At 49.5% G+C, this 16780-nt stretch overlaps 1 protein-coding gene across 2 annotated transcripts in view; it reads right to left on the bottom strand.

Moving 5' to 3' along the window:
• Window positions 1–16780, bottom strand: part of DGCR2 (DiGeorge syndrome critical region gene 2) — a 49527-nt gene that overhangs the window by 15866 nt on the left and 16881 nt on the right. The window contains exons 3-6 of one of the 2 annotated variants that reach the window (XM_015586783.2): window positions 12626–12751; window positions 10078–10288; window positions 8309–8385; window positions 2499–2675 (exon numbers count right to left, since the gene is read on the bottom strand). In XM_015586783.2, the coding sequence (XP_015442269.2) occupies window positions 2499–2675; window positions 8309–8385; window positions 10078–10288; window positions 12626–12751 (591 nt within the window). Of the gene's footprint in view, window positions 1–2498; window positions 2676–8308; window positions 8386–10077; window positions 10298–12625; window positions 12752–16780 lie in introns of both variants that reach the window. The other variant, XM_025044501.1, reaches the window with a different exon arrangement.

Here is a 16780-nt window from a genome sequence, read left to right as displayed (position 1 = left end):
GATGTGGAACCCAAGGGACAGAGCTCAAGAAACTTGCTCAAGGCCAAACCTGGATTAAACACTCTGGCTATCTGACAATTAAGCATGTTCTTTTAACACCATTTTCCAGAAGCCGCTGGAAAAGAAGCTGAATTTAAGTAAAACGAAGAGAAACTACTATGGATAAAAAGCATCATTACGTAATGATAAGAAGGTTTAATTCACCAGAAGATATAACAATGATTAAGGGCTTAATCTGAAGGCAGATAAAGCTAAAATTAGAAAATATCAGGAAAGAATGGATGAATCAACATCCACAGTGAGATAGTATGATATGTTTTTCAACAACTGATATATCATGCAGCCAGAAAACATAGAGTAATACTATCAATAAGCTTGAGTTAAAAAATGTATAAAGGATCCTACAGCCCAGAGTTCAAGCACATACAAAACGGTAACAAAAATAAACCCAATTCAAGGCCACAAAACAAATTCTTACAAAGAAAAAAGAACATAAATATCATCTTATTTGATCACAGTACATTTAAACCACAACATTAAATTAGAGACCATTAGTAAATACAGTATATATCTATGGTTAACCTATGACAGAATGGCTTCTGGGAAGATGGTAAATATATTGACTAGGCAGAGGCAGGAGGCTTCTTCTGGGGTGCTGGAAACATTCCACATCTTGACCTGGGAAGTGGTTGCACTGAAGATCTGGCACTTTACTGTTTGTATGTATGTATGTAGAGGGAAAACTGAAGCTTAAGTGCTGCTTATTAGAAATACTAAAAATTAAGGAGTCGAGAATCTAACTCTAATAGTTAAAAAAAGTATAAACCTAATGACAGTAAAAGGATAGAGATTGGCAGCAAAAATTAATGGCACAGAAAACAGATACAGAGCACTGAGAATCAATTACCACCCAAAGCTGGTTCTTCATAAAGACGAACCAAAGTGGCAAACACACAAGCAAGACTGAGAAAGAGGGAAGGAAGAAAATAAAAATAATATTAGAAGTTAAAAGGAGGTCATAATGACAGACATAAAATGCTTCAAGAAATCATAAAAGAATGCTAAGAGAATTTTGCAACAATGAATTAGAAAATTTAGATCGCATCGGCAATGCCCTAAATATGACTTACCAAAACAGACTGAAAAATAACTAGAAAACTTGAATATGTCTATAATCATTAAAGAAACTAAACCAATATTTAAAATCAATATCCAAGATATCTGTATACACACACACGCGCACACACTAACATCTTAGTTCTGTCCACTGAGATGATGTAAAAGCAATGAGCCTAACTAGTGCACAGGTCCTCTAAGGCTCCTTGGAGAAAAGGATGATTCTAGAGTATAATAAAATGAATCTGGAAATGCTCAAATAATGATGGGGACATGTCAAAAGGACAGCTTGTAAAATAAAAACTGATAGAACTAAAAAGAGAAGTAGACAACTCCACAATTCGATGCCTCCCTCTCAACAATCAACAGAATCCCTAGACAGTACATTGGCGAAGATAGAATATTTGACCACCACAATCAACCAATAAGATCTAATTCTCTTTCTCTCTCTCTCTTACACACACACACACACGCTCTCCCCCCGCCCCACCCCCTTACTTTCTCCCCACTCGACAGCAAAAAACACATTTTTGAAGCATCCATGAACATTCGCCAAGACAGACAGTATCTGGGGGCATAAAATATACAACAAACTTAAAATAACGGTTACCATATGGAACTCATTCTCTGACTATAATGGAATCAAACTCAAAATCAATAACAGAAAGATACAAGGAAAATGCTCTAAGCATAAGAAAATTGAATAACAACCCGCCCCTGCCTCACAGGCTGCATCTGGGCACGATTCCACCCTCCGTCCATAGCAGAGGGGACTGACGGGGAGCCCTGCCCTTGATCAGCACAACCACACTGTGAACCCCCAAAGCTGGAAGAGACCTCGATGTGGAATGTGGGCAAGAGAGCTGGCAGAAGGACAGGTTAAGACTCGTGACACCACAGACTGAAGAAGAGAGTGGTCCAGACAGGGCAAATAGAGAAGCAGAGTGAAGGATCTTAGCAGGACAGCAGAGAGCAGGGGAGGTGACCAAGGGAGTCACAAGCTCCTAGATACCATGATATTTGGCAAGTACTCCCGTCACCATTCTCATTTAGTACCCTAACAACACCAAGCTGAGAAGAGCAGGAATCTGCCTCTATCCTGGGAAAGAGAAATGAGGGCCAGGGATGGCAATAGAGCTAAGCAGCAGGCCAGCCAGGCTCATACTCGCCTTGGGCCCCAGCCCAAGCTCTTGCCTTCAACCCCAAGGCACCTGTGCACCTTCCGAGTAAAGTGTGAGCCAGGCACAGTGCGCCTGCTGTCCACTATAAAACAGGTACGTTCACTCACGGTCGACATCAAAGTCCAGAAAGTAGAAAGCCACACTCACGAGAAGCACTGCTCCCTACGGCTCACCAGAGAAATCAGGTTCAAGGTGGCTTACTTCTTTTACACAGAAACGAAGACTTCTCGTAGCAGTTCTCAGCATGCCAGCTGTGCAGGTCGTGGTGGCGGAGGGTGGGGAAGTGGAAGCACTGGAGCTGGGCACAGAACATGTTGTCACTTTCTGACATTGCTGAGGCGAAGATGGGGTTTGGGGGAAGGAACACCTCTGAGGAACCTGTTGGTGAGACAAAAATGAGGGCTGGCCATTACAACATAATGTCAACATCCCAATCATGCTCAGTCTTCACAAGGACCGAGGCCCTCCCAAACTGACTATTAATCAAAGAGCTCATGGACTGCTAAGTCTTAGCTGTACTGCATTAAGGCATTCGTTCACTCATGACTTCCCTTAGCTCCTCTGAAAGTGGGTCTGGGCACCTGGACTACGGGGGGAGCTCCTGTGAAGCCGGGGAGGCAAGCACATGAACAAGTCATACGGGACCGAGAGCCAGGGGAGGACTGCCCTTTGCCGGGGACATTTAAAGGTAGAGCAACAACATGAAGACTGAGTGAAGTAATGGGTTGTAACACAGTGATGAGTTCATATGGATAAAATGAACAAATAAATAGAGGCAGGGACAGGAAGGTTCTCCCTTAAAACAGAGTATCAACTGATAAATGGAGAATGACTTGATGGTGCCCACCGCACCTGCTAGGAATACACAGTTCAGGCAGAATTGTGGCTCCCACACGTGCCAGGAGCACCAACTGGCAGGGTGAACTCTAGGAAAATGCTGGCTCTCTGGGACCCACCTCCAGCTCCAGGGAGACTCTTTGTCATCCTCTCAGCTCTTGCCTTCCAAGCTGGGGATGAGGTGATCAGAAATCACACTCCCTCGCAGCTCAGGGTGGGGATGTAGGGATGTTGGGGGAGAGGGCCGTGAACCTCGAAGCCTTTCGTCTAGGACCCAGGAATCTAATACAGCCTCCTAATCACTCTCCCTCTGACTGAACGAATATTGGCAAGCCCCAATCCTGGACACAGGTACTCAGGGCAGACTGGGAAACGACAGCGGGCAAAGATCCTTGCTCTGTGGAGCCAACATCTGAGTGGGGGTTGTAAAGGGCAGAGACAGATGATGAACAGAATAAGTGAAGTATACATGTCGGAAGCTCATGGCTGCTACAGCGAGAACAAAGCTGGAACATGGAGGTGAGGGCAGGCCTTGGAGCAGATATGGGAACAGAAGCTGGAGGGAGGGGGTGCAGCAACATTCCTGACACTGCTTGTGTTGGGGGTCCCACGCCATCCACAGGCTCACTGCTTTACTCAAGGGATCCCACATCTAGCCATAGTTATGGTTAAGATTTATTACAGAGACACAGCAAGATATATCAGGGAAAGGACAGCTCAGATGGAGTCTGGAGGAAGCCAGGCTTCCCTGGAGCTCGCCCTGCCTGAGGGAAGGTGCCAAGGAGTGGGCCTTTGCCAGCAGTGCTGCAACATGCGGCGTTTCCGCCCAGGGAAGCCTGGGTGTCAACCCCCTGCCCACCGTAATTCCAGGCCCGCCAAGGAAAGCAGGTGTTCACCATAAATCCTACTGTTCTTGCAGTCCTAGCAGAGCAGGCTCCACCTACTCCCCATCAGGTCCTAGACGCTAGCCAAGGGCAGGGCAGCTATGTTCCTTTCTTCTGCAGCAGAGTGCCCCCCCCGCCCCCAGCAGGGAAGCAGCAGCTCAGGGAGGGCTTCAGTGGGAGCAAAGGTGGCCCGAGGCAAGAGCATGTGGGAAGAGCAGGCACCCCTGTGGCTGGAGAGAAGGGCTAAGGGCGTGGTGGGAGTGGAGGGCAGAGCTGGAAAACCCACTGCAGGTCTCAGTGAGGACTGTGCCTTTGTGGGGGCGGAGGACCCTCAGGCAGCCATGTGAGGAGGATGGAGTGGGTGGGGGTGGGAGCAAAGAGACCAGGCTGATGGCGGTAGCTGAAGGTAATTTGAGTGACGTCGGATCTGGTAGCTGTCACCTGGGGACAAATGATGAGATTCTGGATATGTTTGAAAGGATGTAAGGTGTGAGAGGGGTTGGTTAGGGAGGGCCCGCATGTCTCTAGCTCTAGCAGATTCCTCTCCAGGGCCTGCCATTACTTCCTGACAAACTCTGCCATCAACGTCCTGCTCCACCTGAAGGACCTACATCTTGCAGGAAGGTATTGCAGTCATCCCAGGAGCCATGTAGGCATTGTGCCATCTCCCACCTGCAGACCCCTACTCATTTCTCTGCCTTTACCTCTCCTGCACACCCATCAGGCAGCCACTCCCACCTCCATGTCTCTGTCCCCTTGTTCCCTTGGCTTGGAAGAATCACTTCTCCCACTCCCGTCCCCAATGCAGGACCTCACCTTTCTATTTTGGTACTGTGGCACTCTTATGGTTCACCTTGCTCACTGGGGCCCACCAGGGGCCTGGGGATCCTCACAAATGCCCCATCCTAGAGGCGGCGACCTCATTCCCAGGGCCCCCTTCCCAAAGAGGAACTGCAGACTGATAGAGTCTAGCCTGACGGTCACCTACCCCAGGGGACACTGCCTCTGCCCTGCGCCTTCTAGCAGCTGCTAGGCCAGCCTGAGCCTGGTCCTTCTCCCCAATAGTCTCTTCTTTACTGCTGACAGAGGCTTCTAGATCTGAGGTCCCACAGGCAGGTCCTGGGTGGGTCAAGGGACACCAAAGGGCCACATCCTCCCAGCCCACCTGTGACAGGAATGTGCCCCTAGAGGTACATACACGAGACACAGAGCAGACAAGAAGGACAAAGTCGCCCAAACATATCTTAAATAAGCAAATAACACAACACGTGGACACATCACACAGCATGCTTCTGTTTTTATGTTTAAAATAAATACCAAGTGTAATAACCAGAAGCTGAAGTGACACAGTCACTTGGAGTCTTGTGGGAAAACATGGATGAGTCTCTAGGCAACATAGATCTGTTTTTTTCAAATTTGGGCCACACGTTATAAAAACGATGGCCCCGCATTCTCCATGGTGGCTGCTCCTGGTCTCTAGCTTGCCAGGTCCTGGCTGCAGTCACATCCTCAAGGTCTCACCCTGGGGCAGGGCCGATGGGCTGGCAGACAGGGGCCCAGAGGCAGAGCCTCCCACTTAAGGGAGAGGCCAGGGGACTGCGTTCCTGAAAGCCCTCGGGAGCCCTCTCCTGCTCAGTGCTCCAACTTAAAATGCACATGAGGAGTGCCTCATATGTGTTCACCAATAGTACCACTCACCTGCTACTATGCCAATACATACCACACGCATGCACAGGAAAATGTTGGACAAGATGTAGCTGAAATAAACATTTTAAACATTTTCCCATGGTAGCTTCATACTACTATTAGCTAACATTTTCAGGACAATCTTGTCTTAGGGAAGGGCTCATCATTACAGACCGAAGATTTAAACCCACTTCATGCCATCTTTGTGATACATCGAACCTCCCAGACCTGGCTGGATCGCATTTTGTACCACCAGGTCACATTCCTCCTAGAAGCAGGAGGGTGGGCTCTGCTATCCTCTTGTTTGCTGGGGGTTGTGTTCTCAGCATTCTTTTCACTCCGCAGTTTCTTAGCAGAAACCTTCGAAATACTTTTAATATGGAAACGTTCAAGTACACAGAGTAAACGAATGCCCTGTCTTCCATCCTGCAGTTTGGTTCATCCCTTCCCCCTCTCCCAGGGAGCTTTTCCTCCTGCAGACACTACACCCTACACACAAGTACTCATCTCCTAAAATCGTACAACCACAATACTATCGTCACGTCTAAGAAAATCAAGTCACTCTCTACTACAAACACATCTAATTCCCCTCACTGTTCCCGAGAAGTTTTTCGTAACTCCTCTCTCAATCTAGGATGCCATCAAGGTTCATGCGTTATATCTGGTTTTATGTTCCTTTAATGTCTTCAAATCTAGAACAACTCACAATGTTGAGCTATGTCAAGTGTCCAGGCCAGTTATAATGTATCTTTTTTAGCCACACATTCATTTTGTGGCCACTACTTAAAACCATAACAGAATTCCCAAGTCCATTTAAGCAGGCACAAGCAGCCAACCACACGCTGCACCATGCAGAACTGCTGGACGTCAGGGCCCCAGTGCACTGCCTGTGTGGGTGGCATGCCTTGGGGCCCCCTACACACTGAACCACCACTGCCAGTGTTGACACACTCATTTATCTTTTTCTAAATTTCAGGTCACGCTTCTCTTGCCTCCATGGGGCCACAGAGACAAGCATGCTCATTAGAGCTCACCTAAGGCCCTTCCATTCTCATACCACAGATAAGGGTACCACGCCCCTCCTAGCTCAGAACATGCTGTCATACCACGTAGACTGATGATTTCTCTTTTTAACTACCAGTATCAAGAAGATAACCATGTCCCGGAGTGTCTACACTGTCCTAAAGGCCAGCACCCTCCACTGGGGCCTGGGCTCTGGCCTAGGATTCATCTCTGACAGCTGTGATTAGGGCAGATGAAAAACTACTAGAAGAATTATCCTATGCAAGGCACACTGTGACACTGGGGCCTGGAAACCCAAAAGCCACTTCCATTTATTTGTCAACTACTCCTGTGGGAAATCTAAACAATACTCTTATGAACTTTGGGAATGTCGGTGGTGCTTTCAGTAGGACATTCGGAGGGTACAAGAATGGGGTAACATCTTAAAGCAGAAGCAGGGAACAGTGGGTAAGGCTCCCTCTGCTGGGGCTTCCGCGGTCTCTACCTACACAACCTGCCCCTTCCCAGGTGCCAGGCTCATCACCTCCTGCCCTGTGGGGCCCTGCCTCTCTCTAGGGAAACCAGCTGTCCAGGGTCCTGTTTCTTCTCAACACAGATCCTATCTGCACCTTCGCTCCCTCTGTGCAGAGACATAGCTGGTGACCACAAGGTCACCCAGGCTGGGGAAACAGGTGAGCTTTGCCTGAGCTTGATGCCCCTTCATTCTCTGCAGTGAGGTGACAGAGCAAGATGCCTCGGGTCCCTAGGCCCCCCACTCCTCACTTTTCTTTCTCAGAGACATTTAAGACATCAACAGCAGGACTGGGATATGTTTGGGGAAAAAGGACAGGACCCAAGCTCAAGTCAGACGCCCAAAGAGCAGCCCAATAGCTGAGGGCTGATGAGGGACAGGGCGAGGGAATGTGGCTTGGGTGACAAGTAGAGGGGGGCACATTCAGGGCCTGTGTGAAACCTGTGTTGGGGCAATGCGACTGGAGGGGAAGGACAGGCGGGCAGGAGCTCAGTGCCCATACCAGCCAGGCTTCCTTCACGCTACCTTGGCATTTCCAAGAACTAAGCATAAAACTCTAAAAGCGGCATGCTCACTCACACACACTCTCGCACACATACTCTCATTCACACATACACCCTCTCACACGTACTCAATCTATTTTAATTTTATCTGCCTGATAGCTTTCCTTCAAGCTTTGGATTCTAATTCTGGACTTCTCTGTCCTAGGAAGCTTGTCCTTCCCTCTCTGGTTCATGGTAGCTGCACAATTTGTATATTCATTTTGTACCCCAATTAAAGTCCTTAACTTTAAAAGGAGAATGAACGGTCTAGAAATCTGACTAAGTGATAAGCCCCAGCCCTGCACGGAGCCTAGAAGAGGGGTCTGGCCCCAGGGCGCCCACCCGTCATCAGAGCCCTTCTGTGAACTGGGGCCCATTCCTCTCCATGTTTTCACACCAGGCACCCCTATATGCCAGGAATTACAAATGAGAGGGAGTCGGGGAGACCCCGGCAACGTGCCCCCTAGTCAGGATGGTATATCCAGATTTCAAACTCAACAACCTTTTCGAAAAACCAGAAAGGCTTACTTTTGAATGCGACCTCCCAGTGGCCTTCTAAGGAGCGGTTCCGGCCAGTGATGACATACCGGTAGCCAACCCACAACCTGCAGGAGGACAGAAATGCAAGGACCTCAGCGCCACTGGCGGCAGGGAAGCAGCCACTGATTGTGCGTGAGTGTATCTTAATAATTACACTGTCCATTAAAGCACTGAACTTCTAAAGCATTAATGATTTTTTAAACTTTTGATACTTAATTGTAATAATAAAATGCATTAAAATTCTAAACAACTTCACAGGTCAGAAAAAGTTTTATCTTGGGAAACTCCTGCCAAGACTGTTCCTATTAGTTGATCCAATATGGCTTTCACGTTCTAAGCAAGGCTAACCCTGTTTGGGGTGGACACAGAGCCAGCTGAATATAACTCTGTGAATACACTAAAGGCACAGAATGGTATCCTCTAAAGGACTAAATTTTATGGTATATAAATTACACATTTCAATAAAAATCAAACCCATGATTATACTGTGCAGTGGTGGATATAACCATGTGCATGGCCTCCCACTGGGTCTCCAGATCAGAGCCAGCCTACCCATGCCTGCAGCTGCCCCCAAGGACATGTCACAGCACTGAGGGGGCCGTGCCTGAGGACCTGGCCGACAGTCAAGGCCACCTGCTGTGTGTGCGCCCCTCACCAGCCCAGCCCTGGAAATATTATCGGCAAGTCCACTGCCACAGAGGGTACCCTGGTACAGTGCCACTCTGCCCCGTCAGCCTACTACCATGCATGCCACCCACCCTGAGGAGATGGGTGCTTTCCTACCCACTGGGATGAGCCCTCTTGCTTCTCCATGGACTTGCAACCACTCTGTGGGCTAAGTGATATTTTTCTCACTTTGTAGCTGCAGAAGGAGAAATAGCACGGTCTCATGACTTGCCAGTGTTATGGTGTATGACAGTGGAGCCAAAACACAGCTCAGGTCTTAAAAGCTCTCTCCCACCTGACGCAGTCCATCGTGCTCCTGTGTCAGCATGATAGCCTGTACCATTGCTGCGAGGGGACACTGGCAATCTGGTGACCCCAGCAATTCACCCTCCTGCCCAGAGCAGTGTGGATGGGGCAGCATGAGCCTGCATACCACAAGCCTTGGCAAACACCTGTCTCCACAAGCTGGGGCCTGGGAGATGTTGGCAGTCAGCCAGTTTCCATACCTTTCCTCAATACTATATAGCCTTGGGGGTCAAGAGCCAGGCTTTGGAGCCAGACTGCTCAGGCTGGAACACAGGCATACCCCAGCTAGTGTGTGCCCATGGTCATGTGCTCACTCACCTGGGCCCCAGTCTTCTCGCCCACTGGCCTCCTGTGTTTCTGGGAAGACTAATGAGCAGGCCCCCAGAAGGCACTGAGCACAGGGCCTGGCAGAGCCCACTTTCTCAGAAGGAACTACCACCCACCTGCGTACCCCTCACGCTAGGCCCAGGATGGCCCATACCAAGCAGCCCCTCCTGACACAGTCCTGGTCCCCCGGAAGGTCAGCAACTAGAGCTGAACCCACAGAGGGAGGACCAACAAAAGGGAGTGGCCCAAGGTGACAAGGTAGCAGCCTGTCTCTACCCTTCTGAGAGCCCCACCCCATTATCAATACCCACTCTAAACCCCTGGATCTCCATTTGTTTCCAGTAGGAGGAGTTGTCCTCCTCCAGATATCAGCTGCTGACTATGCTTTAGGACTGGCCATGTGCTCAGTGGGCATTAGCCCGACCCCCAGATCCCTGGGTCTCCGACCTAGAACTTACTTGTGCTGGTCCTGCCAAGCAAAACTCCGCTCCGGCTGGTCCCATTCCTGGGCCAGAACAAAGTGTAGCTCCTGGTCGGTGGAGAAGGTGGCGAGGGAGCCGTTGACACGCTGGCAGGTCTGTGCGGCATCCCAGTAGTTCTCTCCACTCAGGTAAACTCTATAGCAGCTAGCCGTGCCTTCGTAGTGGTGCCATCCTGTCGGGCACTTCCCTAGGAAACATGAAGGACGGAAGGGGATTGTCCCCCCCGAATTAGGATCTTCATTCCAAAACGAAATTAGTTATGCTGCTCAGAAATCACCCTTGCGAAACAAGGAAAGTGAGGCTCAAGAGGAAAAGCTCTGCCTTTAAGACCATGTACTTTGTGTAATGCTCAAGTGTCTCTAAGACACAGATGCAACCTAAGGTACGACGATATTCAGTGATTCCTCCCATTTCTACAAGGTCTTTTAATTTACTTGGCAGTAAAGACTAGTTGCTGAATTCGTTCAGTAAAGTGGGTTTCTTTCTCTGATTAAGTCTGGTTGACAAGACAGCAGAACTCCCACACCGGCTCACTGCAAGGCCTGGCAGGACTGAGCAGGGAGGCTCCCCCCCTACATTGCCCTTGCTGCCCCAATATGCCAGCTCTCCAGCCACCCCGCCAGCAAGCCCACTGTTTCCCGAGCCTAGTCCTTGGCCCTCCTTTTCTGTTCACATGAGTGCTGGCCAGTACTCGCCTAAAACAAGCTCAAGAGATTAGAGCTGGAAGGGCTACTGAAATTGTAAGACCAACTCCTACTTCCCACAGATGAGAAAAAGAGGCCGAGGTGGTTCCACGGTGGGCAAAGGCCGAGTAGCCAGCTGGAGCCTGCGTCTCTGTTAGACAGGCCGGGCCAGACATCTCGCCAGGCAGATCCACCAGAAGGGTTGAAAAGGCCCCCATCCCAAATGGCCAGCCTTGGGTAAGGGCAACAGCTTGTTCTATAGAACCTAGAACTTTCAAATGCTGGGGTACTGCTTCTGAACTAATAGTACACTGATGAAGAGTAACAATCTTTAACAAAGTCAATTAACAAAATGCAATTTTTAAATATACAGTCTCTGGAACTAGTAAACTTCTTAAAGACTGATGCTTGTGTCTTTATTACTTAGAGCACATGTGTGTGTAACTTATGAACACAGGGACAGAGATTATGGGACAGGAAACTCTGGTCCCCGAGCCAGTGAGGCGTACCACAGCACTGCTACAACACAGCAGGACAGCATCACCTATCCACGGGGAGGGCCTGCTTACACAGGACGGAACACGCAGGAAGGCCTTCCCTGTAAACAGGAACCAGCCCTTAGGGATCACCGAGCAGGGGAGGGGAGATGCGCAGTGTGTGGCATGGGTGTGAAGGCAGGGGATCACGAGGTAGCCTTTGCTGTGTGTTTCTAAGCCTTCCTTCCACAATGTGTTCAACCTTCCATACCCCCTGTAGGTGGATTCTGTCCTGTATCTAGGTTAGAGCGGGGAGACACTGAGGTATGCAGCAGCCGACCATCTCGGCTGGGCGAGTAGCAGTGCGGGCTTCCATTCTGGTGCCTCACCCACATCCTGGGTCCAGAGGAAGCCCTCTGGGGACAGAAGACAGCGAGGGGGGGCAATGGAGGGAGGGAACATTAGTTTCTATTGGCTTATCTTTTTTTATCTTTTGAACTCTGTCTCATTATTCCCTAGGCACAAATATTACCTATTCAAAAGAAAGTAGGTAAGTGACCAAAGTGCATGGGACTAAGAGTTGTGAGTCCATGGGGCTGAGTCCTGGAGTCGCCTTATGTGACCTCTCAGAGGTGCAGTCTCCTCACCTGCTAAGCTTACACTATACCCCTGCAAGATTGTATGTGTCGAAGCCAAGCACAACGTCAGGGCTCAGCAGCCGGCTGACCCCACTACCTGGCTCGCAGTCCCCATCGGGGAACCAAGGCTTCTCACGAGGTTGGAGCTACGAGGAGCACTGGTGGCCTTGCAGGGTGCAAGCGGACCTCCAAGGTACTTCGCAGGGCTGAGCGTCTGTGAGGTGAGGACTAACGACCATCCAGCACTGAGGCCTAGGATTCCCTGTGTTTCTCGTGCAGCAGTGAGTATGCTCGTCATGCCTAAGCATGTCTGTTTGGCTGTGGTTTTTCTGCCTTTCGACTTTCCTTAATTTTGTTATGCTCCTTTAAAATCTTAATGTCACAGGGCATTCATTAAATACTCGATTTTTTTTTTTTTAAACTGAGGTAGAGACTTCCCACACCATCAGCTGTACCTAGTCTCTTGGAGCCTGTTTCCAGCTATGGTAGGGCCACTGGAGCCCAGCCCTGAGAGGTAGCCACCTCTTGAAAACAAGCAGTCTGGTTCCAGAGGCCAGGTTCATGTCAAGGCTTCACTACTCAGGGCCTGGATGGCTTTGCGCAGCCTCATTCACAAAGAAGGATGACAGTTCCCGACTGCCCTGAAGGGCCCTTTTAAAAGACACCCCACACACAACCAAGTGGGGCCTCAAGTCTTAGCTCATGAACAGGCAGGTCTGCAACTTACTGCTGAAGCGGACGGCCTGCGCCCCGTTCACCGCGTGGAAGTGCATAGGGTTGCCGCCTCGGGCCCTCCCCTGCCGCGGATCCACAGCCTCCTTCTCATGGTATGGACGAGACTCCCCGGTCACTTCTGAAAGCAAAATGAGAAGTGGGCTGTAAGCACCATCCCTACAGCAGCGCGGTCAGACTGACTACTTGTGGCTGGGAGGAACTTTCCAACATGCTACTGCTGACACAGCACGGGGTCAGCCTTTTCTGCTGAAAACCTCTCAGTAGGCTCTAGCCCCATGGGGATTCTTTCCAGAGCCCAGGTTGCCCTCCCACCCCCAGAATGCCTGAGAGTCTCCCCTGTTAGCACGAAGGGGGATCCACTGTGTGTGATCCCTTCTGAAATGCTTGGCACTGGGCCCGAGTCACCATCTGCCCACCTGCCTGCTGGTCCTTCTCACAGCCTCAAGGCCAGGGCCTCGGTACATTCCTGCCTGGTTCCCTGGCGCCCAGCACAGGCCCAAGTGTGTAGCAGGCCTCAATGCATGGTTGGAGGTATGAACAGGAAGCTGCTGGTCTAATGGTCATTTGTAGGTCAGTCCTTCCATGCTCTTTTCTGTGTTCAGATCCTCTGAGAGAGGAGAATGACTCTCTTCTCTCTCAGAGAAGAGAGAATTTCTTCAAGGCACAGAACAGGAGAGAGCCAGAGGCAATGTCCCTCCTGAGCCGCCCTCCTCCCCACTCTGCCTGCATGGGGGGCATCTTGGTGTATAGTGAAAAATACCTGGTGCAAGGTCAGGACAGTGACAAATTTGGTCTGCAGAGCCACACAAACAGAACCACAGACACATGAGCCTTGATGTGCCTGGCTGGCCTGAGGCAAAGGACACACGAAGTGGGCCTGGCTTAGCTTGGCAAGAGGGTGTGGCATGACATGGGAGGTGGAGGAACATGATGGATCAAGGTCAAGGGGTTGCGGGGTGGGGCAGCCTCCACTCTGGGGCTGGCAATTAGCCCCACTGACTAAGGCTTCTCCAACCGTCTGGTTCTGCTAGTATCACAGACTCTAACATTTTTATTTCATAAATAATCTATTTTTTCTCATAAGCTAACAAATATTCAATGTAAAGTATTTGAGAAATACTAAAGCTTGATAAGACAAAACATATTAACCATTATTACTATGTTAGGGTCCTCCCTTCCAGTCTTTTTTCTGCATAAATCCTTAAAAATATTTGGATCACACCAAACACTATTTTAGAATTTGCTTTGTAAGCTTAAGACTATAAACTTTGTAAGCTTAAGACTATATATTTTTAAATAGGCTTAAAAAGATCACTTTTAATGGCTGCACAGTATTCCATGAATGGATTTCTTTAATTACCACAATCTCCTACGATTCAAGTTTAGGTTGTTTCCATTCTTCCATTACTCTACGGAAGGTTGCACTGAAAGACTGGTACAGAAATCTGTGTGCTTCATTATTTCCTTCGGATACCCTAGGCAGTCACGAGCCCTAGCAGCTTGGTTCTCTCCCCCACTGAGTGTTCAGGAGAGTACTTCCAGCTCCTCTGCAGTCATGGTATAGGGATCAGATGCCATTAGATTGCGAATCCTTCTAAAATATAAAATGTGCTACCAGTGTCTGCAATAAGCTCAACGTAAAGCAAAGACTTCGAAGAAGCATCTTCGAGGTCTTTGGGGTGACCTTACCACCAACACAGCCATGTCATTTGCTGCTGACTCTGCAGAAGACGGCCTGTGGCTACAGCTACTCCCTTCTAACACCCAGCCCTAGGTGCCGGTGACACCAACTCTCTGGGACTGGGGTGCCCCATGCATATGTCCGGGCACCAATGTTCCCGGGAGGAGACTGGTGGCTCTGGAGCAGTGCTACACAGCCCTCCTCCACTCTTCCTGAGGCAGGCAGAGGATCAGGAAGATGCATACTGGCCTTCTGAGGGAGGGTGGACTTACAATTGGGAGATGAGGGAGGGGAACAAAAGGGCGTCCCGGCAGATGGCATAGCTTGGGCAAAGGCGGGCATGTCTGGGACAGGCTTGAGGACAAGCTTGGGTGTGGTGGAAGCTACGCCTAAATTCACATCTCCCTTCTGTCTGCTGAAACGAGCAAGACCTGTGATTCCACTTTGTGTCTTGGCCTCTTCCCCAGACCGAGCACAGCACCTGGTATATAACAGGCTGCAATGCTCACAGAAAGACAGATGGATCTAGGACAGAGACGGGAAGAGAAAGTAAAAGTAATAGAGCACTCTGCTGGGTTGCATGGGCACTGAACACCAGGTGGCCTAGATGCTGACTATGCTGGAATAAAGCCATCTGTGGCCTGGGGGGTGGGGGTGGGGGTGGGGCAACAGGTGAAATAGTTAAAGAAAAAAAGCCTAGTGGTGATGGAGGAAGCTCCTTTGTGCTGAGCAGGCTTCTCTGTGGTTCGGGTGGCAATTCTGAGCCCTTCTCTTTTCCATCATCTTTTTTCCTATCCAAACACCCACGTCCATCTCCTCATCATTCATCTATTCAGTGCCCATTATGAGCAACCACAGAAACCCACCAGGACAGACACGGGCCTTTGCCAGCAAGAAGGGGAAGGGCTTGGCTGAGAGGATGGTGCTGATGACAGATGAGGGATTCCTGAGTATGCTGGAAGAGCAGGAGACAGAGGCGGCTGGAGAAGAGGCAGAGCCTCCGACGATAAAGAATTTTCTTCTGAGACCCAGACAGCATTTTCCCCTTAGGGTCAGCTGGAGGGTGTGCAGTTATGCAGACACCCCAAAGCAACTTTCCCTCCTCCTCCATCCTCTCTCCATCTCAGTGTGCCAAGCACTGTCCTAGCCATGGGGAACAGCAGTGGGCAATGAACGAAACAACAGATGATCCTGGCCCCCCTTAGAAGTCACACCCTCCTCAGCCCTCCTTTTCCATCCAGCAACTGGTGGCCACTGAAATGGGCCAAGCCCAAGTGTGTAACACAACCCCAAGCTCCACCCCTAAAGTCTTGGAAAGAGTGCTTCTCCCTGAATCTAAGGCTGCTGTCTGTGCTCTTCTCTCTTTGGGTGTCCTTGCCAGGACTTCAGAGCAGCGCTAGCCACCAAAGACTGAATGGGAGCCAAGGAAGCAGATGTGAGACAAGGAGAAGCCAACATGAAGTAGCCAACATTACTACTGAAAAAGTGAGGAAAAGGGAAATGTTTTGCAGATAAGAAAGCAGGCTCAGAAATGTTGAGACTTGCTTCAGAGCAGAAGTGTAACACAGGGGAGGTGGACGCTCCTCTTCCAAGTCCACAAGACCTGAGCCACCCCCATCGCGTGGCCACCGAAGTCTGTCTCCGTCTGATCCCCTGGGCAGCTGCCTCCTCTCCTGGTCTCTCCTGGCCTCCAGCTCCTCTGGGGGCACCAGGCATGCCAGGGTTTCTGCTTTCCCAGACCAGGCCTCCGTGGAGACCTGGGGGGCTGCTGGAGAGCCTCAAATCCAACAGAAAAAATGAGTCAGGACAGGCAGTGGCATGCTTGCTTTCTAACAGGATTTGGAGGCAAATGAGGATTATATGCAATAAAAGACAAAATGTGAGTGATTCTAATTTGTTCTTCTAGAAATTTAAAATCTGTCCAACTATGGCTTAGGGTCTAGAGGAGCTTGTAATTTCTCCAAAGAAAAAAGAAGGTGAGACAGACTGGAGCCCCTTTAGCGCTACAAGGTGTCAGAACACACATCACTCTCCTACTTTATACCAAAACAGGTTTAGAACCAAGGTCAAAAATCGAATGTCAATAAGTCAAATAACACTTGCTCATTTACCAAAGCGGGATTTCTAACATCAGAGAGCCTAAAATATGAACTTCTTAATGGTATTTCCATCATGTCACGCATGTTCTTTAAATTGATTCCTTTCCCTCCCAACTAGGACCGGGGTGGCCTTACTAATGAGACGCTCACTGAAGAAGCTAAAGGTTTGCTTGTCCAATGACCATCACCTTTGACTCCATCTTACCAAGGTTTTGAGTCCTATGCTTCTGAAATACCAACACGAGCACTTTTGTTTCCCCATTTTACGTTCACGTGGACAATACATAATGAAACAATAACTACAAAAAGGTAGGCTTGTAAGCTCCAAATTCAAAACCTCCCTCCTTCCTGTTGCTCTTGGGTCCAC

Source organism: Pteropus alecto, unplaced genomic scaffold (genome assembly GCF_000325575.1).
Source record: "Pteropus alecto unplaced genomic scaffold, ASM32557v1 scaffold113, whole genome shotgun sequence".
Taxonomy (NCBI): Eukaryota; Metazoa; Chordata; class Mammalia; order Chiroptera; family Pteropodidae; genus Pteropus; species Pteropus alecto.
Note: the sequence above shows the minus strand (reverse complement) of the source record. Positions and strands in the feature narration are given on the sequence as shown.